General features: G+C 31.9%; 1 protein-coding gene across 1 annotated transcript in view; it reads right to left on the reverse strand.

Moving 5' to 3' along the window:
- The window catches only part of LOC127729717 (uncharacterized), a 177,847-nt gene that overhangs the window by 86,870 nt on the left and 63,683 nt on the right, over positions 1–27,294 (reverse strand). Inside the window, exons 22-30 of the mRNA XM_052237577.1 lie at positions 25,704–25,884; positions 23,880–23,995; positions 20,232–20,326; positions 17,367–17,499; positions 15,542–15,659; positions 13,401–13,520; positions 10,102–10,163; positions 7,551–7,668; positions 1,868–1,955 (exon numbers count right to left, since the gene is read on the reverse strand). Of these exons, the coding sequence (XP_052093537.1) occupies positions 1,868–1,955; positions 7,551–7,668; positions 10,102–10,163; positions 13,401–13,520; positions 15,542–15,659; positions 17,367–17,499; positions 20,232–20,326; positions 23,880–23,995; positions 25,704–25,884 (1,031 nt within the window). The remainder of the gene's footprint in view (positions 1–1,867; positions 1,956–7,550; positions 7,669–10,101; positions 10,164–13,400; positions 13,521–15,541; positions 15,660–17,366; positions 17,500–20,231; positions 20,327–23,879; positions 23,996–25,703; positions 25,885–27,294) is intronic.

A 27,294-nucleotide genomic window follows, 5' to 3' on the forward strand; every position in this document is an offset into this window, starting at 1 on the left:
TGTCTTTGGGAAATTGAAACATATCTTTTATTTATATTGTGTCATAGATCAAACTTATTCGTTCAGTGTATATTTACTTGTTTTTGTGTATTGTCTTTTTGATCAAGTAAAGCCATTTCAATTGATATTTTACTCTGTGACTTTTTATGTTGTAATGTTATACCACTGTTTCAGGTTAGGGTGAAGGTTGGCCTCTGTTAAAACGTTTAAACCCGCTGCATTTTTATGCACCTGCTGTTCAGTGGTTGTCACTTGTTGGTGTGGTTCATAGATGTTTCTCGTTTTTTATACAGATTAGACCGTTGGTTTTCCTGTTTGAATTGTTTTACACTAGTCTTTTTGGGTCCCTTTATAGCTTGCTGTTTGGTGTGAGCCAAGGCTTCGTGTTAAAGGCTGTACTTTGACCTATAATTGTTTACTTTTTACACATTGTGACTTGGATGGATAGTTGTCTCATTGGCACTCATACCACATCTTCTTATCTATAGTTCTTATTTTTCAACGTGATAACCAGATTAAGTATGTAAATGAATATGTAAATAAATATTCTATCTAAGATTAAGACAATTTCAGGTAGACAGAAGTAATACATATACTGAAATTCAGCAAATAGTAAAAAAAAAATTCAATTACATGCATTTGTTCATATTTTCCATAAATCGAGACAAAAAAAACGAATAAAAGTGCAATCACCCTATGATGTTGGCTTTTCATTTAAAACATGAACAAAATATAACCTGGTTTACAAAAAATATGTATTTCTTGCAAGATTTTGGTTTAAAACATCAACTAAAATACAAAAAAATACCCAATGTTGTCATAGTATTGTGCAATTTACACATGATGTCATTATCAAAGTATGCAAAGAAATATGTTCTTTGATTTTAATGTAATGATTTTCTGGCATAAAAATTTAAAAAAAATAAAATCTTATAATACTACCTGAAAATTTTACAAAATTGTTTATTTATTGAATATATTAGACAAAGAATGTTTTAATTCAATATCGAGAACAAGAGGACCCTAATAAAGGCTTATTAGTCAGGGTAGCTGAAATGAGTTTCTTACTGGTACTTGAGCTATAAAGCCTATGCAAAACATATAAATAAGAAGATGTGGTATGAGTGCTAATGAGACAACTCTCCATCTAAGTCACAATGTATAAAAAGTTAACAATTATAGGTCAAAGTACAGCCTATGCAAAATATAGCATATATTTTTCAGGTATGTGATAATAGAAAAAAAAAATCTTTTCCAAGATAAAGATATTGTCAGTCTACATACACACTTCAAAGAGACCAGCAATTACTAGAACTTCATAACATGAAGGGGAAAAAAACAAATATGCATTACTAATACATCTAAAAAAGATATACTGTGGATTCATGTATTTTCATGGATACTAATTTTCCTGGACTGAGAAACAATCATATTTTCGTGGATATTTGAATTTGTGGTTTTGCCAAAGTTTGCATACAAGCCTATAGAATATTTGTACTTCGGCGAACATTTATATTTGTGGTTTACATAAACCCACTAAAAATTGATATCCAACAAACAATAATGAATCCACAGTATATATATTTTATCGCTATTTTACGTAATTTTCCTTTGATCTTACTGACTGATAATTTCTTTCTCAGCACACTAGAGTGATATGAAAAATTATCGCTAGAAACTAAGGGCGCACATGCCGTTGTCAATGAAATTAACAACGTCATCATAGGTAAAATAGTGATAAACAGATTATCATTGGTCATCTCAACTCGATTGCTTTTCTCACTTTCGCCGTACCGGCTCAAGCGAGAAAATCAATCTCGTTGAGATGACCGATGATAATCTTTAATTACTGAATGTAAGATCTTACGTTGAAGCTGTTGAGAAACAGGAATTGGAAGGGATTCTCCTGGTTTTAAACATCCTTCTGCTTGTTTTACGTAGTTATTGGGCTGAAGCTATTAAATAGATAATTAAAACACTCAACAATATGCTTCATGTATATAAAATAAACTTAAAATTGATGTATACATCTAACAATGACTCTATTAAAACAAATAATACTTATACATTATGGAACTCTGATATCATAGTCATACCACATATTTCAACTTCCATGGGGAGTAAAAGGCTTGTTTACTTTTTGCTCATAACACAAAAGAGGGTAAAACAAATCCTCATTTAAGGGCAATCACTCCTATAAAGAGTGACATCCTACTAACTGTATCGGCAAAATTTGACTTGTTAGTAGATCTTGCCTTGCTGATCATTTTTGTGATTTAAAGTGTCTATTTATCTATTATAATTTTTAACATATAAGGCAAAACGCAAAAAAAAATGGTAAAAATCTTCATTAAAGGGCAATAACTCCAATAAGGAGTCGTTGACGATTTCCTCCATATTGTCTTAATTGTAGATCTTGTCTTGCTGATCATTTTTGCTTATTTAAGTTTCTATCTATCTAGATATAAAGCAAAAGCGCAAAAAAATGGTTTAAAAATCGTCATCAAAGGACAATAACTCTAATAAGGAGTCGACTGACGATTTCGACCATAAGACTAATTTGTAGAACTTGTCTTGAAGATCATTTTTGCAACTTCAAGTTCTCTCTATCTATTACAATTTTCATGATAATAGACAAAAATTTTAAAAGTTGGTAAAATTCATCATTTAAGGGCAATAACTCTTATTAAAAGTCGTCTGACAGTTTGGAAGTAACTGTACAATAGGTAGATCTCATCATTTCAAACATTTCTGCCTTGTCAGATTATCTCTACTTATAATAGTTTTCAAGATAATAAACAAAACTTGCATTTTACTCCAATGTTCTATTTTTAGCCATGTCAGCCATCTTGGTTGGTAGGCAGGGTCATTGGACACATTTTTAAACTATTAGATACCCTAATGATGATTGTGGCCAAGTTTGGTTAAATTTGGATTAGTAGTTTCAGAGAAGAAGTTTTTTGTAAAAGTTTGGGCCAGGTGAGCTAAAAAATACAAAATGCCAATGACGGACGAAGACAATGGACAACGGATGCCAAGTGATGTGAAAAGCTCACTTGAAAATTTTAACCACAGAAATTACAAAGCAGGCAACAAGATGAATGTGTGATATCATACCTGTCAACTGACCCGTATCCTGCAGGTCACACCCGAGAATTTCGCCCAATACCCGGGATTTTTTAAATACCCGCTGGGTCGTTAAATAATCTGGGAACTGGAAAAATGACCCGTTTTCACACAGATTCTTGAGCCTTTAGACAAATTCGTAATTCTTTCTGGACAGGAAGTTCAACTACATGTGTTAACTGTCAAATTGAATGATCCATTAAATGCATGGCTTCACTTGACAGCTGTGGTGTCAAACACACTGTTAATTAACACCAATTACCTTAGCTTATTAAAGGTCATAAATAATTTGTCTATTTCAAAGTTGTTTGACAATAAATTTGAGTAACTTCCCCCTTTTTGTCACCTTTAACAAGATACTCCTTAATTTTATGTTGCTTTTTTGTAAAAAGATTGAATCTAAGACAAATTGAATGCAAATACATATCAGAATATTACTTTCTTTTATTTTTCTACCTTAGAACAATTAAAAAAATATTTTGAAAATCAATTTATTTATCTCTATTTCCTTGAAATGCTTAATTTTTTTATCATATGTCAATATCAACTTTTTTAAGACTGTACATTATGATATATACTGGGAAAAAAGTAGCTCGAGAATTCATTTCAAATCTACTAGTCAACAAAAGAAACGATAAAAGGCAATGTATTTTCCATATATAATGAAATTGGATACACTGTACCAAGGTAAATAATTGCCCAATTGGTCTAATATTTACAGAGTGTTATTTTCTTATCAAAACCATTGATTTAAGGCAAATATGCGAATTTTTTTTGTGTGTAATTTTTATTTTTATTTCAAAAATCGTATTTTCACCCGAAAATTCAAAAATCATTATTAGAACTTAAAACTTTAAACTTAAACATGGTCTGCTTAAAATTTTGAATGCCTTTGCAGATATTTTAATACTTAATTCTCATTTTCGAAATTAAGTGCTGACTTTTGTCATCATTTTCCGCAAAAATAAATTTGACCACTGTGTTCAATAACACGGTATTTTCTCACTTTCCAATTTGGTCAGATTCTTTTAATCATATGCATTTACTTTGCAAATGAATATTTTTCATTGAATAATTTAACAGTTTTTCCTATTTATTATATTTTATGATAAATTGGAGTTCAAACTTGTGTATCATTACTTTTGTTGACTAGTATATAAAGAAATGACCCCTAAATACTTAAATTCAGGTTTGTACGTGTTATGACCTGAGATTTTCTTCTTCAATGCAGGTCATGACCTGCATTTTCATTTTCATAGGTTGTCAGGTTAGGGATATCTTTGTCTTATTTCCAACACTTTCGTGGAAGACTTGACAAAAACTGTTTAGTTTTTTTTCAGCAGCCATGCATATTAGTTTAAAGGGAAAAACTGATGCCAGATGGAAGCTTCTGAACATTTGTGTACAAGATACAGAGTATCAAGATCTTCTACCTTCTGAAATATCAAGCTTTATGCAAAGAGCTGATGCCATGGCTGCTGCTGGATAAGTATCCCTATGCCTTGAATTCAGTTTTTTGTTTTTGGCTATGGCATTGTTATTATGTTTTCCACTTATGAGTTTGAATATCCCTTTTTTATCTTTTGTCTCTGTTTTACAGTTGAGACAAAAACTGCATGAATTAAATTAAATTTTGTAAGACAAAAAAAAAGAGATTAAATTTGGTCCTTTCTTAAAATATTCAACAATCTCAGAAATCAATGTTAGACCCTTAAACTTATGCCACAAAAGGTTGTAATAATATTTTCTTTGGATCAATCAACTTTAATTAATGCTGCTGTGTACTAAACCTTTGGTTTATAGAAGTACATATACAATGCATGACACTCCCATAAGGGTGCTATAAACAGTTTCATATAAAAAATAGGGGTTATTCCCCGACTAAAAATAACCATGGAGGGAAACCCCTATTTATTTACTTAACTGGTGTAAAAATATCATGTTTTTTGTATTTGATTGTAAAAATTAGTTAATTAGCTTTCAATTAAAACAGGTTAAATGATTAAAATAATTTAAAAAATAAACAGCTGCGCCATGAGCGCATGATACGCCCGTCATCTTGTGTGTGAATTTTTATGCAATAAGCATAAATAGTTTCTGACATACGGCCTGACATGCGAAAACCCCCCTTTTTTTTTACAAAAAACTCAATATCTCTAAAATAAAATTTTGAATCAAAACCAAAAAGTATACAGATCTTTAGATTAATATAACTAAGAAGTGTGTAAAATTTTAAGCAATAATCATAAATCGTTTTTGAGATACGGCGCGACATGTGAAAACCCCCCTTTTTAAAAAAAAAAATCAATATCTCAAAAATAAAATTTTGAATCAAAACCAAAAAGTATACAGATCTTTAGATTAATATAACTAAGAAGTGTGTAAAATTTTAAGCAATAATCATAAATCGTTTTTGAGATACGGCGCGACATGTCAAAAACCCCTCCACCTTTTTTTACAAAATACTCAATAACTCAAAAATAAAATTTTGAATCATCACCAAAAAGTATACAGATCTTAAGGTTAATATAACTAAGAAGTGTGTAAAGTTTTAAGCAATAATCATAAACTGTTTTTGAGATACGGCGCGACATGTAAAAAAAACCCTCCCCCTTTTTTAACAAAATACTCCAATCTCTAAAATATAATTTTGAATCATCACCAAAAAGTATACAGATCTTAAGATTAATATAACTAAGAAGTGTGTAAAGTTTTAAGCAATAATCATAAATTGTTTTTGAGATACGGCGCGACATGTGAAAAAAAACACACACCTGTTTTAGTTACTAAGTCCGTAACTCAAAAAGTTTTAATCTTATTTTCACCAAAAAGTATACAGATCGTTTGACCATCATAAGAAACAACTATGTTAAGTTTCATGAAATTTGGATAAGTCGTTCTCAAGTTACGGTGCGACATGTTTACGCCGGACAGACAGACGGACAGACGGACAGACAAACGGACAGACAAACGGACATTTGTATACCATAATACGTCCCGTCAAAATTTTGACGGGCGTATAAAAATTAGATTAAATATTCATGTTTTGAGGGGAGACAACACTGTAAACATCCTGTTTTTTTGGCAGTGAAAATTGAAAACTTATTTGCAGCCACTGTAGCTCTTTTCGGAGCAGGAGACCGTACCCTGAAGCGAGATTTTTTTGAAAGGCCAGGTAAAAACCTATGAATTTCATAGAGTTTTGATTATGTGAAATGTGCCTGTATCATGTCTTTATGGGTATGCACATGACCTGATTTCAGGTTTTTTATGTTCAGATTAGGCACTTTTTTCCCCATGATCTTTGGATAGAACTTTTTTATTGTATAAAAGGTACACTTTATTTTTATTTCATTGTAAACTAGAGAAAATTCTGATTCCAGTAATATCTAGTTTTATACAAGTATCTTTATTAACCATTCCACCTCTAAGGGTCACTTATGCATGGTCCCTCAAAATAGAAAAAAACAACTGTTGATTGCACCCTTAAAGGGATAAACATATAATATAGGGATGTTTTAGCATAGAAATGTGTTGGCGAATAGAGTAAAATAATTCTGAAAAATATTGTATCGCATGTATACATTAATTTCAAAGCATCAGTTTGGTATATTTAATGCAAATATTACAGATTTGTACATAGCAACCAGATATAAGAAAACCAGACTCTGTGCAAATTTTGAGGTTTTTTCATCTTTTTGCGACGTCATGATATTTTTATTAATTCGCTCATATACTTGGAACCAAAAGCTGCAAACGAAAAGTGTATATTTTTTCTACTTTGACTTTTACTACAGATCAGTGTAACATAAATTTTTATTCATTATATTATATGTTAGGTTCTTTTTATAGTCAAAAAGCTACAATTGCCATTCCTAAGAAATACACTATTTCAATTTTTTTCTCAACTCAGCTATAACTTAGTTCATATAATACTAGGGACAAAATATGTTTTAAGTAACTTTATTCATGCTTATTTCATAGTTTTTATTCTATTAATTCAAAAGAAACCCAATTTTATGATTTTTTCCTTTGTAAAACTGATGAAAATGTGATACAGAAAATGTTTGAAATATGCGGCTTAAACTATTTGCCACTGGCCAATATGCCACTACTACGCGACATAAAAAAAGAGCTGTAGTTTCACTATTCGTAGTCGCAATCCTAAATGTAAGACATCATTTTAATCGGTATAATGTACAGATTCAGAAAAGCTGAGAATTTTTTGTATATCGCATACAAGGTTTTGCTAAAGAAATATGACTACAAATGATGTGGTTGTATATAAACAACACATAGATGTATATCCTACCTACACACACACACACACACACACACATAAAATTAAGTTCTTGTTCAATACAATCCTCTTAAAGACAAAAAAATACTCAAATGTGTGTATAATTTGAAATAATTATATGTACCATATATAAAACTAGTTCATCAGTTGGATTATGGAGAATTATCCATCCATTTAATTGTCTTACTGTCCTTGCCGGTTTCTTTATTCTCTTCATGGTCATCATCAAAGTTTTCCCTGGACTGTAAGAAAAAAACATTTAACTATTTATTTCTTTTCATGAAGCAACTTTTTTTAAAACAAAAGTACCATAATCTGCTACTTTTCATTGAACACTTCATGTAATAAAAAAAGAATGTGTCTGAGGATACGAATGCCCCCGCTCAAGCTTTGCAATTATCCAAGTTAAAAAGGGGCATAACTCTAGAACAGTAAATGACTCACAACCCAAATTTTAACTCTGTCTTCATGTTATTTTTCTTAGCATTGTGTATGAGTTTCATAAGGCAAACTTAAGTTAGAGTGCGGAAAAGAAAATGTGATGGACTGAAGTACTGAAAGACTGATGGACGAACAGTCAGGTTAATACTTAATGCCCAATTGCCTATGGCGGGGGCATAAAAATATAGTAAAAAGTCGAGACATTTAAATGCCTAAGTTATGTTTATTTTCTATCTCTCAGTAAAAATAAGCTCAATCTTGAAGAGAGATTACTCTATAGAGTTCAAGAAAGCATGATACATGTATACAGTATAAAGTAAATCTCACACCTGCGCACATGCACATAAGTGTACTAGTTCCAAAAACATGGTTCTGTTGACTTTTCACTTAAAACCATTTTATATACCTTTTTATATTTACCATAATAAAAGAACAGAGTTCCAATGTCCCCCACGTTGCACATATTTTATCTATCCAAGCTACAAGGGCAAAAACTAAAAAATTAAACCTTTTTTTTTTTGGTTCTTTAAAACAATTTATAAATATCTTACAGAAATGAAGGCTTCAGAGCAAAGGCAATGTGATTTCCATTATAATTAATATTTCCAAGGGCATAACTCGTTAAAAATATTTGATCAGCACTAATTTTCAAAATTGTCAAAGACATTGCTGATATAAACCTATGATATAAGTTTCATAAAATTCTGGCAAGAATTGTACACCTGAGAGCGTTAACAATACAATTTTCCAAATAATTAATGTTTCCAAGGGGCATAACTCTTTTAAAAATAATTGATCAGCACTGATTTTCGAATTTGTCTAAGACATTGATGATATAAACTTATAATATAAATTTCATAAAAATCTGGCAAGAATTATACACACGAAATGCTTAACAATGCAATTTTCCATATAATCAATATTTCTAAGGGGCATAAGTTTATTAAAATAATTGATTGGCACTGATTTTTCGACCTCTTCAAAAGACATTGATGATATAAACCTATAATATAAATTTCATAAAAATCTAGCAAGAATTGTACACATTAGAATGCTCATAAGGCAATTTTCCATATAATTAATATTTCCAAGGGGCATAACTCTTTTAAAAATATTTGATCAGCACTGATTTTCAAACTCGTCAAAGACATTGCAGATATAAACCTATAATATAAGTTTCATAAAATTCTGGCAAGAGTTGTACACATGAGAGCGCTAACAATACAATTTTCCATATAAATCAATATTTCATAGGGGCATAACTCTTTTAAAAATAATTGATCGGCACTGCTTTTCGAACTCATCTAAGACATTGCTGATATAAACCTATGATATAAGTTTCATAAAATCTGGAAAGTACTGTACACGTGAGAGCGCTAACAAGACCAAACCAACGCCTGATATCGTACCCCCCAGTTTTTATCTCATTTAAGCACACATCCTATATATATAGAATGTATAAAAATTGCATTCGGAAAGGACATATTTCATTATTGAATAATCTAATTTTGGATGTAACATGTCTTCTGATTGAAAGTTTATTGTCTATCAGCTCATAGACATAATTTTGTCATGTGACTGTGACATCATCAACATTTTTTCATGATTTACTCCTTAAAAATGGAATTTAGAATTAAATTATAAGGACTGACTGTAATATTTTTTCTATCTATTCGAAATAACCTCAAAAATGTGGTGCACACTTTTAAATAACCCCCTACACATGAGCAATATACAATAGCCCCAGTACTGAGGAATTGATAATGAAAGTACAGAAATTGTGATCAATACATGATACCGGTTCACCCTGTTTTTCAATCTATTTCTAAAACATGTAAAAAATCAGTTCAAATTCCATGAATCCTGGATGAAGTAATTGAATCCAATTGCCTAAGATAAAAATAGTGAGGAGGGGTTATTCCACTTTCTATTTTGGTAAAGCCAAGAATTTTTTTTTTACTAAAGTATAGTCCGTCCAGTATATTAATGACAAGTCTTGATTGCCAGAGACGTAAATGTTTTAGTACAGGAATCTAGCTAGTAGATTTTTTATCCCTAATTATAAAAAAAAGTACAAAATGTCAATTGTTCACAGAAAAAAATGAGTCTGGTTTCAGCAATTTATTTGTTTTCGTTCATAAAATATTCTACTTATCCTATTGAATATGCACAATTAATAGGAAAATGCCATAGGAGGCCAATTTATGGTTACAAGTAAATAGCAAACTTGTTACCTGATCCATATATCACTGTACTTGTAGATATCAAAAGCTGTAGGTTTTTTCAAATCTCTCACCTAAAGAAGACAAAGAAAGCTATATTAGTTCCATTTAACTTTTACTTTGAAGGCTTTTTCTTTCACACTTCAAGACTAAGTAAAGTTAACATTTGAAGTTAGTCATATCTTAACTGAAGCTCTTTCTGGCTAAAAAAAACCAGATTAGAGTGGTGTTAGGTTTAAAGTGATTTAATGACTAAAGAATGTCAATCGTTGTCCTGACACAGTTGGACATTTTTCATGTCAACATAGTCTATTTTTAGACAGTATTTTTGTTGATTGAAAATAACCCTTATACAAAGACTTTCAGATTTGACTATTGATATATCAATTCAACAATTTTATGGTGTTCCATACCTCCAGAGCTTGGTTTATATTATTTATAGAAATGAAAATCTAATACATTTCTAATAACCTTTCTGCAAAATTAACTACTTAACTCAATTTACTACTTTAAACCAAATTTCAAATCTGAATCATGCTGTATCTAGAAAATGACATTTGTACACTTCGGTATCCTTTGCCTCTCTTTGTAATGGAGTTGGCTCTATTTTTCTTGACTTACCTCTTAAACAACTTCCAAATGCATAGATCAAGAAATAAAGATACTTTTAAAAGTGTTTTGATACCATGAAAACCCTTATTCCATAATTAAATTCTAAAAATGATAGTTAATTATTACAAATTATGTCATTTTTACATGAGGTTTTCCTTCGATTGTCTCTTAAAGAATTGTTCTCCATTAAAAACATTAACTTTTCCATTTGATTAAGCAAATGACATCAGATTAAAGTGTTCACAGAGTGTGATTTTTGTTTAAACGACATTATAGGTAAAAAATCAGATGAAAAATGCACTCTATATTAAAGTAATATGTAAACCAGGGCTTCCAAAACAGTCGTATTTTCCAGACATGACCAATAAATTATAATTATGACTTGTTGTGCCAAACCTGAAACGGACATTTAATTTGTGTTTGATATTTAAACATAATTCAGAAAAAAAAAAGAAGTTCTTGCGATCTTTTTGATCTGACCTTTTGCCTTAAACAGCCACATTTCGGGTCATAAAAGTGACATGGTGATTAAGAACTATCAAAACAAACCCTTCTTTAATATTTCTCATTACAACCAAGGTTAATTAGTTGTCAGACAGTTGAAATTTACCTGTTCAGGTGACAGGTAAACTAATATGTACTGGACATTGATCGGTCTATTGGAAGTTATTTTCATAAATTTCAGCGGTTTGCATCTATATAATTCAATCAAAAAGATTTAAATTATCAAAAATACGTATATAAATATGGATTTCATGAAAATTTTTAAAAGGTAGTTATAAAGGTTTTAAGCGAAAATTCATCAGGACCTCGTTGTTAAAACAAAGTAAACGCGTGCGCATGTGCGCAGTTGTGAGATTTAATTAATCATCCGAATTCTTCAAAAATGCTAAAATTATTATTGATACCTTTATCTAACTTCATTTCAAGTATTTTCTTGAAGAAATAAAGTCGGAAATAGCTACTTTAACTCGATTGTGCTTTGTAAACGTACACAGATTTTTCATATCCATCTCTGGTCCGTGTTTTGCCATTGTCAAGTCATCATCCGGTATAAGAAAATGTGCCTCCAAAAACGAAAGTAAAAATTTTGACAAAGTAATTTTGCACAAATAAAGATTCTAAGGCAGATATTAGTTCGCTAATGTTGCACACCTCGAATGATGCACTGTCAATTTAACAGTTTACGTCAGTACATAGAATTTGTATCAAAAGTCAAATTTAATATCGTTTTTATGCCAATCATTCATTGTTTATATGATGCTCAACTGATTAGCATGATTGCCTGTTGTTACTAAGTCTTAAGGGACTAAAATCGGGATTAGACAAAAAATGTCTGGCTGGCACAAATATTTTTTGGAAGCCCTGATGTAAACTCACCTTAAAAGAGGGACGAAAGATACCAGAGGGACAGTCAAACTCATAGATCGAAAACAAACTGACAACGCCATGGCCAAAAACAAAAAGACAAACAGACAAACAACAGCACAGACGACACAACATAGAAAACTAAAGACTAAGCAACACGAACCCCACCAAAAACTGGGGGTGATCTCAGGTGCTCCGGAAGGGTAAGCAGATCCTGCTCCTCATGTGGCACCCGTCGTGTTGCTTATGTTATTACAAATCCGGTAAATAGTCTAATTCAGTAAGTCACATTCGTGAAAAGGGAAGGGTATTGTAGATACGACATAAGGAACATATCCGATATCATCTGTGAAACGGTTATTCCATAACGGTCAACCAACTCGTGATGGCGTCCGTAAAATTTATGAAGGGATGATTTCAACTTCAGCATCTGGAACTCTTGGCTTAATAGCTTCCTTGTGAGCAGCAATCCTCTATCAAGGAAATCATGATAGGAAACACAAGCCCGGGAATATCGTATCAATTGGGAGATATATACTCCGTATGCAGGCGCTGCTGGAATGTTGCTACATAGAAATGGAAAGTTCACAATTGGGAAGCTGAAATCATCTCTTTTGTCGTAAAGTTTTGTTTTCAAACGACCCTCATTGTCAATTTCTAGATGTAAGTCAAGATATGAGGCAGACTTAACTGTATCTGTAGTATCCTTTATCTCTAGTTCGATGGGATAGATTCGTTCAACATAGTCACCAAATTTTGTATTATTTAGTGAGAGAACATCATCTATATAGCGGAACGTAGAGTTAAAGGATATTGCTAACTTCTTATCTTTCTTCCTAAGAAGTTCCTGTATGAAGTCAGCCTCATAATAATAAAGAAACAAGTCGGCAAGAAGAGGGGCACAATTGGTTCCCATTGGAATTCCGACAGTCTGTTGAAAAACACGTCCTCCAAACGTAACAAATATGTTGTCAATCAAGAAATCAAGCATCTTGATGTCAGTTTCAGAGAATTTTTTGTTTGAATAAGAGTGATTCTTTACAAAGTAGGATTTATCCCTCCCCAAGACAAGATACTTGTATCTACGTTCGCCATTCATTTTAATGAAACAAAGTAATGCCAACTCTTTCAATTTGTCTTTTAGTTTGGAATGGGGAATACTTGTGTAAAGTGTAGAAAAGTCAAATGTTTTAATACTAAGTCATTATTGTACCAAAAATAAGATCAATATCTACAGCCATAACAAAAGTTGGTAACAGAAGGATGGCAGGGAAATAACAGGCAAGGGTAACAATATGGCTGGGGAAACAAAATATAATTTTTATTCATACCCTTTCTGAATCAGTCATCCAAGGATTTTTTTCCATTAACTGAACACATTCCCCTTCTGAGTTCATACTTATTTGTGGATAATATCCTCCTTCAGGCATCTTAAAGGCAACTTCATAAAACTGCAAAATAAGAATAAAAATTATATTAACAAGAATGTGTCCATAGTACACAGATGCCCCACTTGCACTATCATTTTCTATGTTCAGTGGACCGTGAAATTGGGGTAAAAACTCTAATTTGGCATTAAAATTAGAAAGTTTCATAGGAAACATGTGTACTAAGTTTCAAGTTGATTGGATTTCAACTTCATCAAAAACTACCTTGACCAAAAACTTTAACCTGAAGCGGGACAGACGGATGAACGAATGAACGAACGGACGCACAGACCGAAAAAACATAATGCCCCTAGGTGTGGCATAAAAATCTACAATTTTTTGTTAAGGATGTTATAATTGTGTGTGGATAAGTTTTTTTTTAAAATATATTCCAGAATTATATCAACCTATTTGCCCACTTACTGAATAAACTACAGAACTCTATATACAAAAACTAACTAACAGTTCTAGCTGTAAATGGTATTTTTCCTCCTGAGACAATTTAATTTCAAAATATCAAATATTTTAAATTTGCGTGTCAGGAGTGGAGAAATATCACAGGATATGGTGGTGGAATCTGTTTCTCTAATGATTCTTAGATAATATGAAGGAAAACTGTATCTTTCTTTTTCGATAATCTTTAGAAGATCATGCTATTTCCATGTGACATTATCAGGCATAGTTGCCTTTTTTCCTTTTGTCACCACAGCAAAATCAGTAGGCAAGAAAAATTTGATGTCATAATTGATTTTTAACCAATGAAGAACTGAGACCAAAAGGAATCGCACATTGATTTTAGTTATATCTATTTAGATAAATGTTCACATAGCAATGAAAGACACTTGACATAAATATCTAGGATTCAGGAGCAAGCAAAGTTAAAATTGAGAATGGAAATGGGGAATGTGTCAAAGAGACAACAACCGACCAAAGAGCAGAAAACAGCCCAAGGCCACCAATGGGTCTTCAACACAACAAGAAAATCCCGCACCTGGAGGTGGGCTTCAGCTGGCCCCTAAACAAAACTGTGTACTAGTTCATGGAAAATAGATATCACACTAAACTCCAAAACATATAAATAAACTATAAATAAAAAACACTTTAAAAAAATTGCTTGTTTTTAAAACAAATCAACTGTTCAGGAAAAGTACAAATTAGCTAAGGACAAGGGAATGACAACTGCAAATAATTTTAATGCTCATTTGCAGAAAGTCGCAATTACTGAAAACTAGAGGCTCTAAAGAGCCTTTGTCGCTCACCTTCACCTTCAACAGTTGCCACTTTTTAGTAAAAATCATCATTAAAGGGGAATAACTCTATTAACAGTTAACTGACAATTTCAGTTATGTTGACATATTTGTAGATCTTATCCTGCTGATAATTTTCACTTTTTAAAGTTTCCATTTTCTATAATATTTTTTGCAAGATAATAGGCAAAAAATGCATAAAAATGTAAAAAAATCATCATTTAAGGGCAATAACTCAAAAAAAAAAATTGACTGGCTTATTTGTAGAGCTTGTCTTGCTGATCATTTGTGCTATCTAAAGTTTCTATCTATCTATAACAGTTTTTAAGATATTAAGCAAACAGGAAAAAAATGGTAAAAAACATCATTAAGGGCAACGAGTCTAATAAATAATCAGCTATGTTGACTTATTTGCAGTTTTCTTAATTGAATTGTTTCATATTTTTCATGTCGGGGCCTTTCATAGTCTACTATACGTAATGGGTTTTTTCTCATTGTTGAAGGCTGTACAGTTGCCTATTATTGCTTACATCCACTTCATTTGAACTTTGGTGGATAGTTGTACATACCACATCTCCTTATCTTTATATAGATCCAGTTTAGGCCACTTTTACCATTTAAAGATAAAATAGTTATGAAGACAATGGTGACCTGGTATTATTAACATTAATCATTCTTTCAAAAAAACTACAACAGAAAAATATTTTGTGAATATCTTAGTTTCTGTTCAGGGATTGGCAAATAAACTATACAAAGATAATGGACACTTGAATCCATGAAACTATAATAAATCTATACCACAACATCATTCCTGAGGAACTTCAGCTTGTTTGTTGTGACATCACAATTAATTGATATAACATCACCAATGTTACTTCCATCTTTCTGTACTATAGCTTTTCCTGTATTATATATCCTACAATAGTTGCAAGAAAATCTATGTAAATTATGCATTTAAACATTCTTTTCCGTGATGTAATTAACATTGAAAAAAAATAGTTGATTACATTCAGTTAACTCTCGTTGTCTCGAACTCGGTTGACTCGAAATTTCGGATGATTCAAAGTTTTCCCGTGGTCCCGAACTTTGTTCCATACAAATGTATGTATTTCGACTCCTGATGAGTCGAAATTGGATGAGTCGAAATTTCGGTTGACTCGAACTAAATTTACGATCCCAAGGTTAACAAAAGCATTCAAAATTCATTATTTATCTCAAAGTAATACACTTATGTCAAAACATGACCTCAGGGATATGACAATACACGTGTAATTACATTTCCGGTCCCTGACCACTGTATTGATTTATGACATTCTCTCTCCACGAGTGTTTACCTAAGATTATCTTTGATCACCATGATAAATAATAATTAGTGATATATTGTTATAGTTTATAAAAATGATTTAAAATGTTTTACAAACAATTAACTGTAATCATACATTAATGAGCTTGGTTGTGTATAAAGAAGGGATTAAAGTTTCTGTGATCAACTAAAAACTACTCATCAGCGTTTTTTATCTTTTTGTATTTTCTCTTGCAAAAAACATTGAAATAAAAGAAAAAGAAAAGAAATCTTAGTTTCTAAAATCTTTTGATATACGAGAATGAACAATTTTGTCAACTTTAAATAACAGTAAGATCGATTGAAAATTACTCTCTCGAATAAAAAAACATTGGAAAATTGTAACCTTACAATGAAATTAATAAAAAAAAATGTTGCTTTAATAATATAGGACCATAACATACGTTTACATTGATCTGAAACCAGAATCTCTATCCCATACCCATATACATTCAGATTTATTTTAGCATTACCAAGCTAAACATGAGTTGAGTCCCTTGGTCTGTCAGACTTCCGGTTTATGTTTGAGTCGAACTACGGGTATCTCGAAATATTTTTCTGGTCCGGCTGACTTCGAGATAAAGAGAGTCGACTGTAATTCCATCATGTTGATGTTTGAACAAGGAACTGTCACTTATTTTACTTGCAATAATTTCACAGCAAACCATGTTTTCTGTATTTTGAAAGGACCTTTCAGACTTTTTTGACCTGCAACATTCTATGCCTAATTTCCAATCTGTCAAGTGAAAACTGTCAATATTGAATTTGACCACCATTTTGTTATCAGTAACAGCATATCAAAATTTTAAAAGCATTGGTCGAGTGGTTCGTAAGTAAGTAATTGTACGGAAACAACATGAAATGCCATTTTCCAATATTACCATTACTCCTGAATGGTAAAAGTGAAAATAGTGAATGTTTCATCATATTAAAAGCAGAGTATGACTATGCGGCAACACAGCAAAAACTGCATGCTTTTCATTTCACACAGTCAAATTATAGAAAAATATTAATATTTACAAGACCAATCCGGTTAAAAATGTTGCCCAACAGTAAATACCAAATGGATATTTTTAAATTTTGGCAGGTTTGCCTCAATTTAAATCAGAATCAAATACATGCAATATTATATTGATAATGAATTATCTTTCAAATCGACATCACACCAACAACTTTTTGTTTCAGGTTGGTTAGACTCAAATTGTAGCATCTGAATGGCAAGTTTCATGAGCAAAGTACATTCATAATTCACATAGGAAAGATTAAAATCTGAATACCTACCCTCCTTTGTTGATATAGTACTTTATAAAATTGGCCTGCCTTAATTCTCGCCCTGGTCTTTCAGACAGCTGAAATGACCTGTCAGCACTTACTCCTATTCCAATGTATTTCAATTCACCTGTTTTAAGGATTTCTGAAAGGACAACAATGATCTTGAACAATTCCATTACAAAACTATCTCTTAATATTATTTCAGGTCAAGGAACAGCATACGGCAGATGTCACAGTCAAGGAACAGTATAGGGCAGAATTCACAGTCAAGGAACATTATAAGGCAGATGTCATAGTCAAGGAACAGTATAGTGAATATGTCATAGTCAAGGATCAGTATAGGGCAGATGTCACAGCCAAGGAAAAATATGGTCCAAGGACACAGTTACTGGCCTTTGATTTTTGTTGTCTACAAATGTAGTCCCTAAAGTGGACAGTGTATAACTTGCAAATTTATGTCATACAATTTCCAAATTTATTTCTTTATATTTCATGCATGAAATATTAAGTAGGTGGATGAAATTACAAGTTAAGAAAAATTTGGTGATGAATTTTAGGTTAAGTAGTGATTTGGTCCGGTTGAAATAGGTAAAAAATTAGTATGTCTGAAGCTGACCCCCTTAACACAGAATTGTCCATATTTTGAGTTAGAGCTGATAGACATTTTAAAAAATTTGATATAATTTGTCCCTAAGGTTAGTACACTACACTGTAAAAATCTTTTTGAGATAGAGCAGGTGCAATTTTTTCAATTTATATTTATTGTCTAAAAGAAATGCACTACGAAATAACTATGTTCTTGGGCCATATAGGACATAATTCACAGTCAAGGAACATTATAGGGCAGATGTCACAGTCAAGGAACAGTATAGGGCAGATGTCACAGTCAATGAACAGTATAGGGCAGATGTCACAGTCAAGGAACAGTATAGGGCAGATGTCACAGTCAAGGAACAGTATAGGGCAGATGTCACATAAAGGAATACTGTGAAAGTACTTTAATTTGTGGGTATCAATTTTCGTGGTTTGAGCCAAAGTTACATGTTCGTGGGTTTTTAAATTCGTGGATTTTAGTTTCTGAAAAAAAAATCAGAAACGAATATTTAAGAAAATAATCATGTGTTGTTTTATAATGATTTGTGGGATATTGCAAAAAAATGTGTTCGTTTGCACTTACTTGTTCGTCTGTCATTACTGACAACATTCATCAAATTTTTAATTCAATAATTGATTTTCATTTCCAAGTCATCTATGCTTACACATTTAATTGTTGCACATGTGTCATCAGAAGTGATGACACTAATTAACCCGAGATCAAATGATCAACTGATTAACAAACATCAAGGGTGTTAATTGGGCCATAAACATGTCACTTAAAGAAAACGATAACATAAAAAGTGCTACAAACGTACTATGTATTGTAGAATCAGTTCTTATGAAAGCTAGTCCAATATGATTTTTTTTCGTATGAGAACTATGAGGAGATAAAATGAACACTTCATCATCGCATATCATCATTGGAAGTCTGACTAAAACTGACTTTTCATGAGAATTAAAAGGTTAAAAGTCATACAGCATGTACAGTTAATGATTTTTAAAGATCAAATGGATAAAATCCTGTCTGAAGTTCTATATATAGTTCATAGTGTACGCAAACCTACATGGAGATTGGATCTTTCCATGTCTTGATTTGAACAACAGTTGTTTTTTTTTATATATTTCGTTGGACACTTAAATTCGTGGATAAAGCCATCCACGAAAACCATGAACATTGGTACCCCACGAATAAAAGTACTTTCACAGTAGTATAGGCAGATATGTCACAGTCAAGGACAATAATAGAGCACATGTCACAGTCAAGGAACAGTATAGGGCAAATGTCACAGTCAAGGACAATTATAGGGCAGATGTCACAATAAAGGAACAGTATAGGGGCAGATGTCACAATAAAGGAACAGTATAGGAGCAGATGTCACAGTCAAGGACATTATAGGGCAGGTGTCATAATAAAGGAACAGTATCAGACAGAAGTCACTATTTTTTTGCAATATTTTGCATACAACTTGAACATTCTGGATTCTAACTGGAAATAGAAAAGATAATTCAGTTTTTGGTTATATTAGCTCATATATGATTAAATACAAGGGCATATATCAGTTAAACGCTGGCATGAAACAGGCTGGACATCACCATACTATAAGTTAGTTTTTGACCTCTTCCAACTGGGCCAATAAAATTTGATGGTTAAACTCACTCCACTATTAAACACAAAATTTCGAAAGAAATTGTCTACGGAGTTGAAAGCAGTATCATTCCACGTTAAATCAATTACATTGTATATGTCAAAATGTTAAAAAATGCATAATTAAGATATCAATTTGAAAGAAGATAGCTCATAAATATTTATCAAATTTCAAAAGATTTTGGGCGGATGAAAAGGGACTTTGTATTATACACAAATGTGTAATATACATGACTGAATAAGGTATGCATTTCAATCATAAATTTTTGATTGATTGATTTTTGGTGTTCAACCATAATTTCAATACAATGGCCATTTCCTGGTGGCCAGTCTTAATTGATAGAGAAAGCTGGTGTTCATGGCGATAACCACCGAACTTCAGCAGGAAAACTGACAATAATGTCAAATAAGATTGGAGTCAAACACACCTGCCACATGTGGGGTTTGAAGTCACAACCTCAGTATTCATAGGCTTCATTTGAACTATGGTGGATAGTTGTCTCATTGGCAATCATACCACATCTCCTTATTTCTACAGTAATACTTAGCCATTGAGACCCCTCATAAATATTTTAAAAATGACTGAGAGTTAATTAAGAAAAGAAATCTCAAAAAAAAGAGTAAAAACTTACTCATACTAAAAGACTTGAAGTTCTCAGAGAAAGGCCTGGAACCAATGAAATAAGCTTTATGAGATGATCTCTCATGAGGCGATGGAGCATGGTAGCTGTAAAGAACATAAAAAGAAATATATTCTGTTATATGATAACAAAAATTCAAACCTGTTAGTCATTATTTTCATGTTTGATTAGCAACTGTTTTTCACAAAAAATCTCATGAGAAATAAATGAATAATCAGACGCCCCCAACTTGTAAATCTATGGCAAATTCAGAAATTTTTCAATTTACAAAAGGACATAACTTGAGGATATATGGGGAAAAAGTCAAAAATTTGGTAGGAAAAAAATTCATATATTTGTTAAATGTAAGAAAAAAGTCACAAATCTAATAGGAAATAATATCCATGTTTGTACAATTGTTCAATAGTATTTCATTGCTTTACTCTTATTTTAAAGTTATACAGATCATTCAATCGTAAATTAATGACATATTGTAAAACCAAACTATATTTTTAAAGGTTTTAATTGTTGATCTGTCCAGACAGTAGACAATTGACAGGAAAATAGAAAATTGAAGCCAATAAAGTAGTTAACAGCTGTATATTGAATTGTTTTTAATACTTGACATTTTCATGGACAACAGTTTGTTTTAATCTTATAAATTTATCAAATTGCAATAAACACAAACATTGAAGTACCACACCCCTGTATTCTAACATTAAACGATGTGGAAGTAATCGATAACACTATTCAGTTGATATAATTTACTGGTCCGAGAACACAGTTATCGTCCTTTAACTTTCGTTATCTACAAATATAGTCCCTAGCATGGACAGTGTATAACTTGCGAATTTTGTTCTTACACTTTCCAAATTTATTTCTTTATATTTTATGCATGAAATATTAAGTATGGAGATGAAATTACATGTTAAAAAAATTTGTGCGTCATGAATTTTTATGTAAAGTAGTGATTTGGTCCAGTTAAAAAAGGTCAAAAATTAGTATGTCTGAGGCTGTCAAACTGAATTATAGACCCCCTTGACATAGAATTGTCCATATACTGAGTTAGAGCTGGTAGACTTTTCTATAATTTTGATATTATTTGTCCCAAAAGTAGTACACTACACTGTAGAAATATTTTTGAAATAGAGCAGGTGCGATTTTTTTAATTTGAATTTATTGTCTAAAAGAAATGCACTACGAAATAACTGTGTTCTCGGGCCTACTACATACAAATTCAGGTCAAACTATTTTCCTGTAATTTTTTACATACAATAGAGACATATGAGACATATATATATACAAGTCTAAATTGAAAACAATGTTCAAACCTATGATTGCGTTGGATAAAAACCGCAATTTTTAAACATGTGCATGCAAAACAAATTTCTTGGTAGAGGGGTCTAATAACAGCACAAAAACAATTTCCAAAAGACCAAAAAATATATATGTTTCTGCCTACATCTTAATAAAAATCTATTTAAACGTATTTATTTGAAAAATTTAATATACTATATTTACTATTTTTTTTAATTATTGTGACTTTATTTCCTGTGACTTAATGCCCCCTCTGTTGCAGCGGGGCCATAAAAATTTCTCGTAATCATGAACATTTTGGTGTATCTTATGATTAATTTTGATCTTAAGATTTTTGTGAAAAAGCCACTAGTGATGGTTACAGGTGCTGCATAGTGTAATAAAAATGAAGGAATTTACCTGAACAAAATATAAAGCTGTTATTAAGAATAAGTTACACAGGAAAAATATTTTTCAGGAGAAAAACAACATAATAACTTAAATTATAAGTTTCTTTGAAGATGTGGTCATAACTTTGCTTAAAGTTTTCTCAAGTCTATTTTTTGCATTTCTGGATGAACAAGTTAAACTGTAAACTGTTGCTCACTAATTATAACAATCTAAACATATTCAATTTATAGGAAGTTGGTGAGCAATAGATGTCAAAAAATATAACACAGAAAACATGCTCTAATAATTGATTAATTGATTGTTCACGTTAAAGGCCACTTTCAGTACACTTTTTGTTGAAGGAAGCTGTAATACATGACCAACACCTTAAAAAGGAAAACTGGCAACCCTAGTCATAAACACCTGTGTCCAAAGCACCTTGCCACCAGCATTATTTGAAATAAAGCCTCAGTGTAAACAGGCTTGTGATACCTGTAGATGAACTACTTACACCATTTGTCCACCAAGGTTTGCATACTCCTGTGATCCCTCATACAAAATTTCATGAAGATCCGTAAAATATATAAGTATTCATTTGGCTATATCGCATCTATCTTTAACCTGAAGCGGGCACTATTAGTTTCTATGTTCAGTGGACCGTGAAATTGGGGTCAAAACTCTAATTTGGCATTAAAATTAGAAAGATCATATCGTAGGGAACATGTGTACTAAGTTTTAAGTTGATTGGACTTCAACTTCATCAAAAACTACCTTGACCAAAAACTTTAACCTGAAGGGGGACAGATGGACGGACAGACGAACGAATCGACGCCCTGACCAAAAACATAATGCCCCTAGGTGAGGCATAAAAATGGAATAAAAATTTCATACATGGCCATTATGGGTAAGAATATATAAGTACATCGTGAACAAGAAATTGAAGAGTGATGAATGCGAAAAATGTATCACACAGTATAGCATGCTCACATAAAGCCTGATATTATATTTCAGGAATCTCTGATTTGTAGTTACTGAGAAAATGCTGCTCAATTTTCAAGGGATAGACAGGGGTAAAACAGGATATACTCCTTTTAATGATGACCTACCACTAACGGTTCCCCTTAAACTGACCTAATCACAAACTAATACATGAAAACTAAGCAAAAGTTTCAAAGTCAATAGACCATAATGAGGGGGCGGGGCCAAATAATTTCCATGGATATGAGATATGCCAATGCTTATACAACTGCATACCAAATATCATTGACCTACCACTAGTGGTTCCCCATAAACTGACCTAATCACAAACTAACACATGAAAACTAAGCAAAAATTTCAAAGTCAATAGACCATGACTGAGGGGGCGGGGTCAAATAATCTCCATGGTAATGAAATGTGCCAATGCTAATACAACTGCATACCAAATTTCATTGACCTACCACTAGTGGTTCACCATGAACTTGACCTAATCACAAACTACTACATTGTTGACGCCACCGCTGCCGCCTGAAATAGCATACCTATGTCTCGCTTTTTGACTTCGTCAAGGCGAGACAAAAACCAAAACGACAGTAAAGTATGGTCAACAAGACATGATGGCAAACAATCCTACCAAGTATGAACCCTAATTTGGCATAAATTTTTAAAACCTTGATGAATATGTGTACTAAGTGACCACAACCTATAAGCAAAACTTGAACCAAATACTGTACACACCAACCAACTAAGTCCTTTTATCCGAAAAATACAGAAAAATACAAAAAAAATATTTTCGAAATTTTGCACAGTTTTACAGTCTAGTCATAAAAGCTTCTGTCCAGTTCATAAAATTCCATAAATGTTTGACAAAGTTATTAATGTCTGAAAAATCTTGACCCTATTCCTGTAAATGTTGAAGACCCTAAGACAGAATGAAGGATTGCTATGTCTCACTTCCACAACAAAATGTTGCAGGCTGGACAAAAATGGTCTTACCAGAGAATTCCAGTTTCATGACTAATCATTGCTTTTGTGCACATTGCAGTGTGATAGACTACTTTCGATTCCTGGGATATAAATTCTGTAGTGGACTTATCTCTTTGCAATGCCCTCTGAAATATGGAAATTTTACATGTTTAACAAGCAGTAATAAAAATGAATAACTCATAAATGTATTCTTGGTATACAATTTGTACTTTTCATGAAAAACCTGGTTCACTAAAACATTTTTTTTTTATTAATTTTAACACCTGAACTTCCTCTTATTTGTTTTTATGTGACATGCAATAAAAACAAACTCAGCGCAAACTAAATGGTTTACAAAACCGGAAGGTACCAAGAACTTGTTGATAAATATTCCGTATTAACTTCACAAATAATACACGATGGTCTTGAAGTATAGATTTTGCGTACTGACGTTGTTTATCATCTTAATAACGTGTTATAGTATTCTTTTTTTTATCTTTATTAATATTACTTTTACTGTTAAGTCTGTTTTTTTGAGATATCCATTTGACGTGACTCTGTGCTTATGTATCCCGTCATACTTTGAACGACAAAATTATTTTATTTATTAATATTACTTTTACTGTTGAGTGTTTTTTGTGATATACATTTGACGTGACTCTGTACTTGTGTATATCGTCATACTTTGTACCACACTATTATTTTATTTTATTTATTAATATTACTTTAACTGTTAAGTCTGTTTTTTGTTATATCCATTTTACGCGACTCTATATTTATGTATCCCATTATACTTTGAACGACAAAATTATTTTATGTCTACCTGCTACCTGTGCGAATTTCAAACGGGCGATTTTATGCCAGTACTTAAAACCTTCCATCCTATATGGGTGGATTTTACATAGATAAATAAAATCGTATAATATAAGCAAAATGAGGATTTTAAATTTGATGTATGCCTTTTTGTGCTTCTTCGTTACATTTGTTTGTTTTTATAGTGATTAAGATGATAACACAATGTTGACTGCTGTACCCCTATTTTTGACATTTTTACCTATTGGGTCTGTTTGTTTTGTTCACGCATCGTTGTCAATATAATGGAATTTGATGCGACTGTCATACAAGTGAGAGGTTTAGCTAGCTATAAAACCAGGTTCAATCCACCATTTTCTACATAAGAAAATGCCTGTACCAAGTCAGGAATATGACAGTTGTTATCCATTCGTTTGATGTGTTTGTTTTTTTGATTTTGCCATTTTATTGGGGACTTTCCTTTTTGAATTTTCCTCGGAATTCAGTATTTTTGTGATTTTACTTTTTTCACACATGAGAAAATTCACAATTTCAGAGAAAGAGTTTTCATTGTTTATTCATTATATTAAAATGATGTTATAAGTTTTTTGGTAGGATATCCAACTGGTAGGGATATTGTTAACAAAATTTTTATTTAGCATACTAAAAAAAAACAAAAGCTAAAATTGACAAATGTACTAAAATCAGTAATATTGATATAATTTAGTAGTAATGATCCCAAAATTTAAATTCTGTCATGAAAATTTACAGTTTTAGTATAAACAATTTTGTGCTTGTTCTGATCAGTAATAATTTGATAAAATTACATAGAAACTACATGCAAAAACTAACATAAAAAAAAGAAGTACATTTCTATGAACCTAAGCACATCAAGAAACCAAAAGATGGTTGATAGTAATTCAAATCATTTTTAAATCTTTAGTTGACTATCTTTTGAATATTTGCCAATGGAGCAATTATCAAATGAATCAATCATAAAATTTTCATAAATCCAAAACAGGTTTTCATATTATTTATTTTTTAAAATCAAAATATACTTACAAAAGGGTCAGTAATTCTAACTTTCATACAATCTCCAGGGTAGAACTTATACTTATAACCTTCCATATTAGAGCTCAGACGTAAAATATTTTGTGCCATTTCACTTTCTTTCAAGTCTTCATCCATTATCATGGCTGTAGCTTTGCCTGGGTAAACACTTATTATTGTTCCAGTGTCAATTCTAAAGTAAAACAAAATTGAGTGTCGCACATATTAAGTTCTATATAAATTTAATCATTTCTAGTTTTAATAACACAATTGTCTGTGGTGTGCTTATGGTGATGTCATAAGGGAAATTATTCTGTTGTTTTTTTTTAGCAAAAATGGCCCATTTCAGCAACATTTTGGCTAAAATACAAAACTAGAGGCTCTCAAGAGCCTGTGTCGCTCACCTGTATTTACGGATGCTTTGGAAATCATGTAAAATAAGGTTAAAATCATAATTAATAATATTAGATATTAGATATTATAATGATATCTAAGATAATAACAAAAAACTGCAAAATTTTTGTAAAATTACTAACTCAGGGGCAGCAACCCAACAACGGGTTGTCTGATTTGTCTGAAAATTTCAGGGCAGATAAATCTAAATCTGATGAACATTTTTGCCACCTGTCAGATTTGCTCTAAATGCTTTAGTTTCAGAGATATAAACCAAAAACTGCATTTTACCCCTATGTTCTATTTTTAACCAAGTCGGCCATGATGGTTGGAAGGCGGGGTCATCTGACACATTTTTTAAACTAGATAACCTAATGATGATCGTGGCCAAGTTTGGTTGAATTTGGCCCAGTGGTTTCAGAGGAGAAGATTTTTGTAAAAAGCTAACGACGACGATGACAACGGACGACGGACGCCAAGAGATGAGAAAAGCTCCTGATCTCCCGTTGAAAAGAAAAAAATCCCGTGTATGAAATATTTCATGAATGAAAAATTTCAGCCCAACATATCTGGTGTAACTGACATTACCCAGTGGCGGATCCAGAACCTTTCATAAGGGGGGCCCGCTGACTGACCTAAGGGGGGGCCCGCTCCAGTCATGCTTCAGTGATTCCCTATATAATCAACCAAATTTTTCCCAAGAAAGGGGGCCCCCCCTGGATCCGCCTATGATTACCTGAAGTTATATTTTACCTGTAAATCAATTAACATACATATTTATATGGCTTCACTTGTCAGCTTGGGTGTCAAACATACTAGTAATCAACGATTTTTACCTAAGGTGAACTGCCATTGTGTAATAAAAACTTTGTGCATGTAAAAATTTCGGGTTACTTCCCTTGATTTATCCTGTTTTAAATTACTTTCCTTTAAATAATGTAAATTTTCAAAAGAATATAAATAAAATATAAATTAAACAAATAATCATACAAGGATGGTAATTAAATGATTTTAAATGTCTTAGGACAAATAAAACTAGAGGCTCTAAAGAGCCTGTGTCGCTCACCTTGGTCTATGTGCATATTAAACAAAGGACACAGGTGGATTCATGACAAAATTGTGTTTTGGTGATGGTGATGTGTTTGTAGATCTTACTTTACTGAACATTCTTGATGCTTACAATTATCTCTATCTATAATGAACTTGGCCC

The sequence above is a fragment of the Mytilus californianus genome, unplaced genomic scaffold (genome assembly GCF_021869535.1).
Source record: "Mytilus californianus isolate M0D057914Y unplaced genomic scaffold, xbMytCali1.0.p SCAF_2, whole genome shotgun sequence".
NCBI lineage: Eukaryota > Metazoa > Mollusca > Bivalvia > Mytilida > Mytilidae > Mytilus > Mytilus californianus.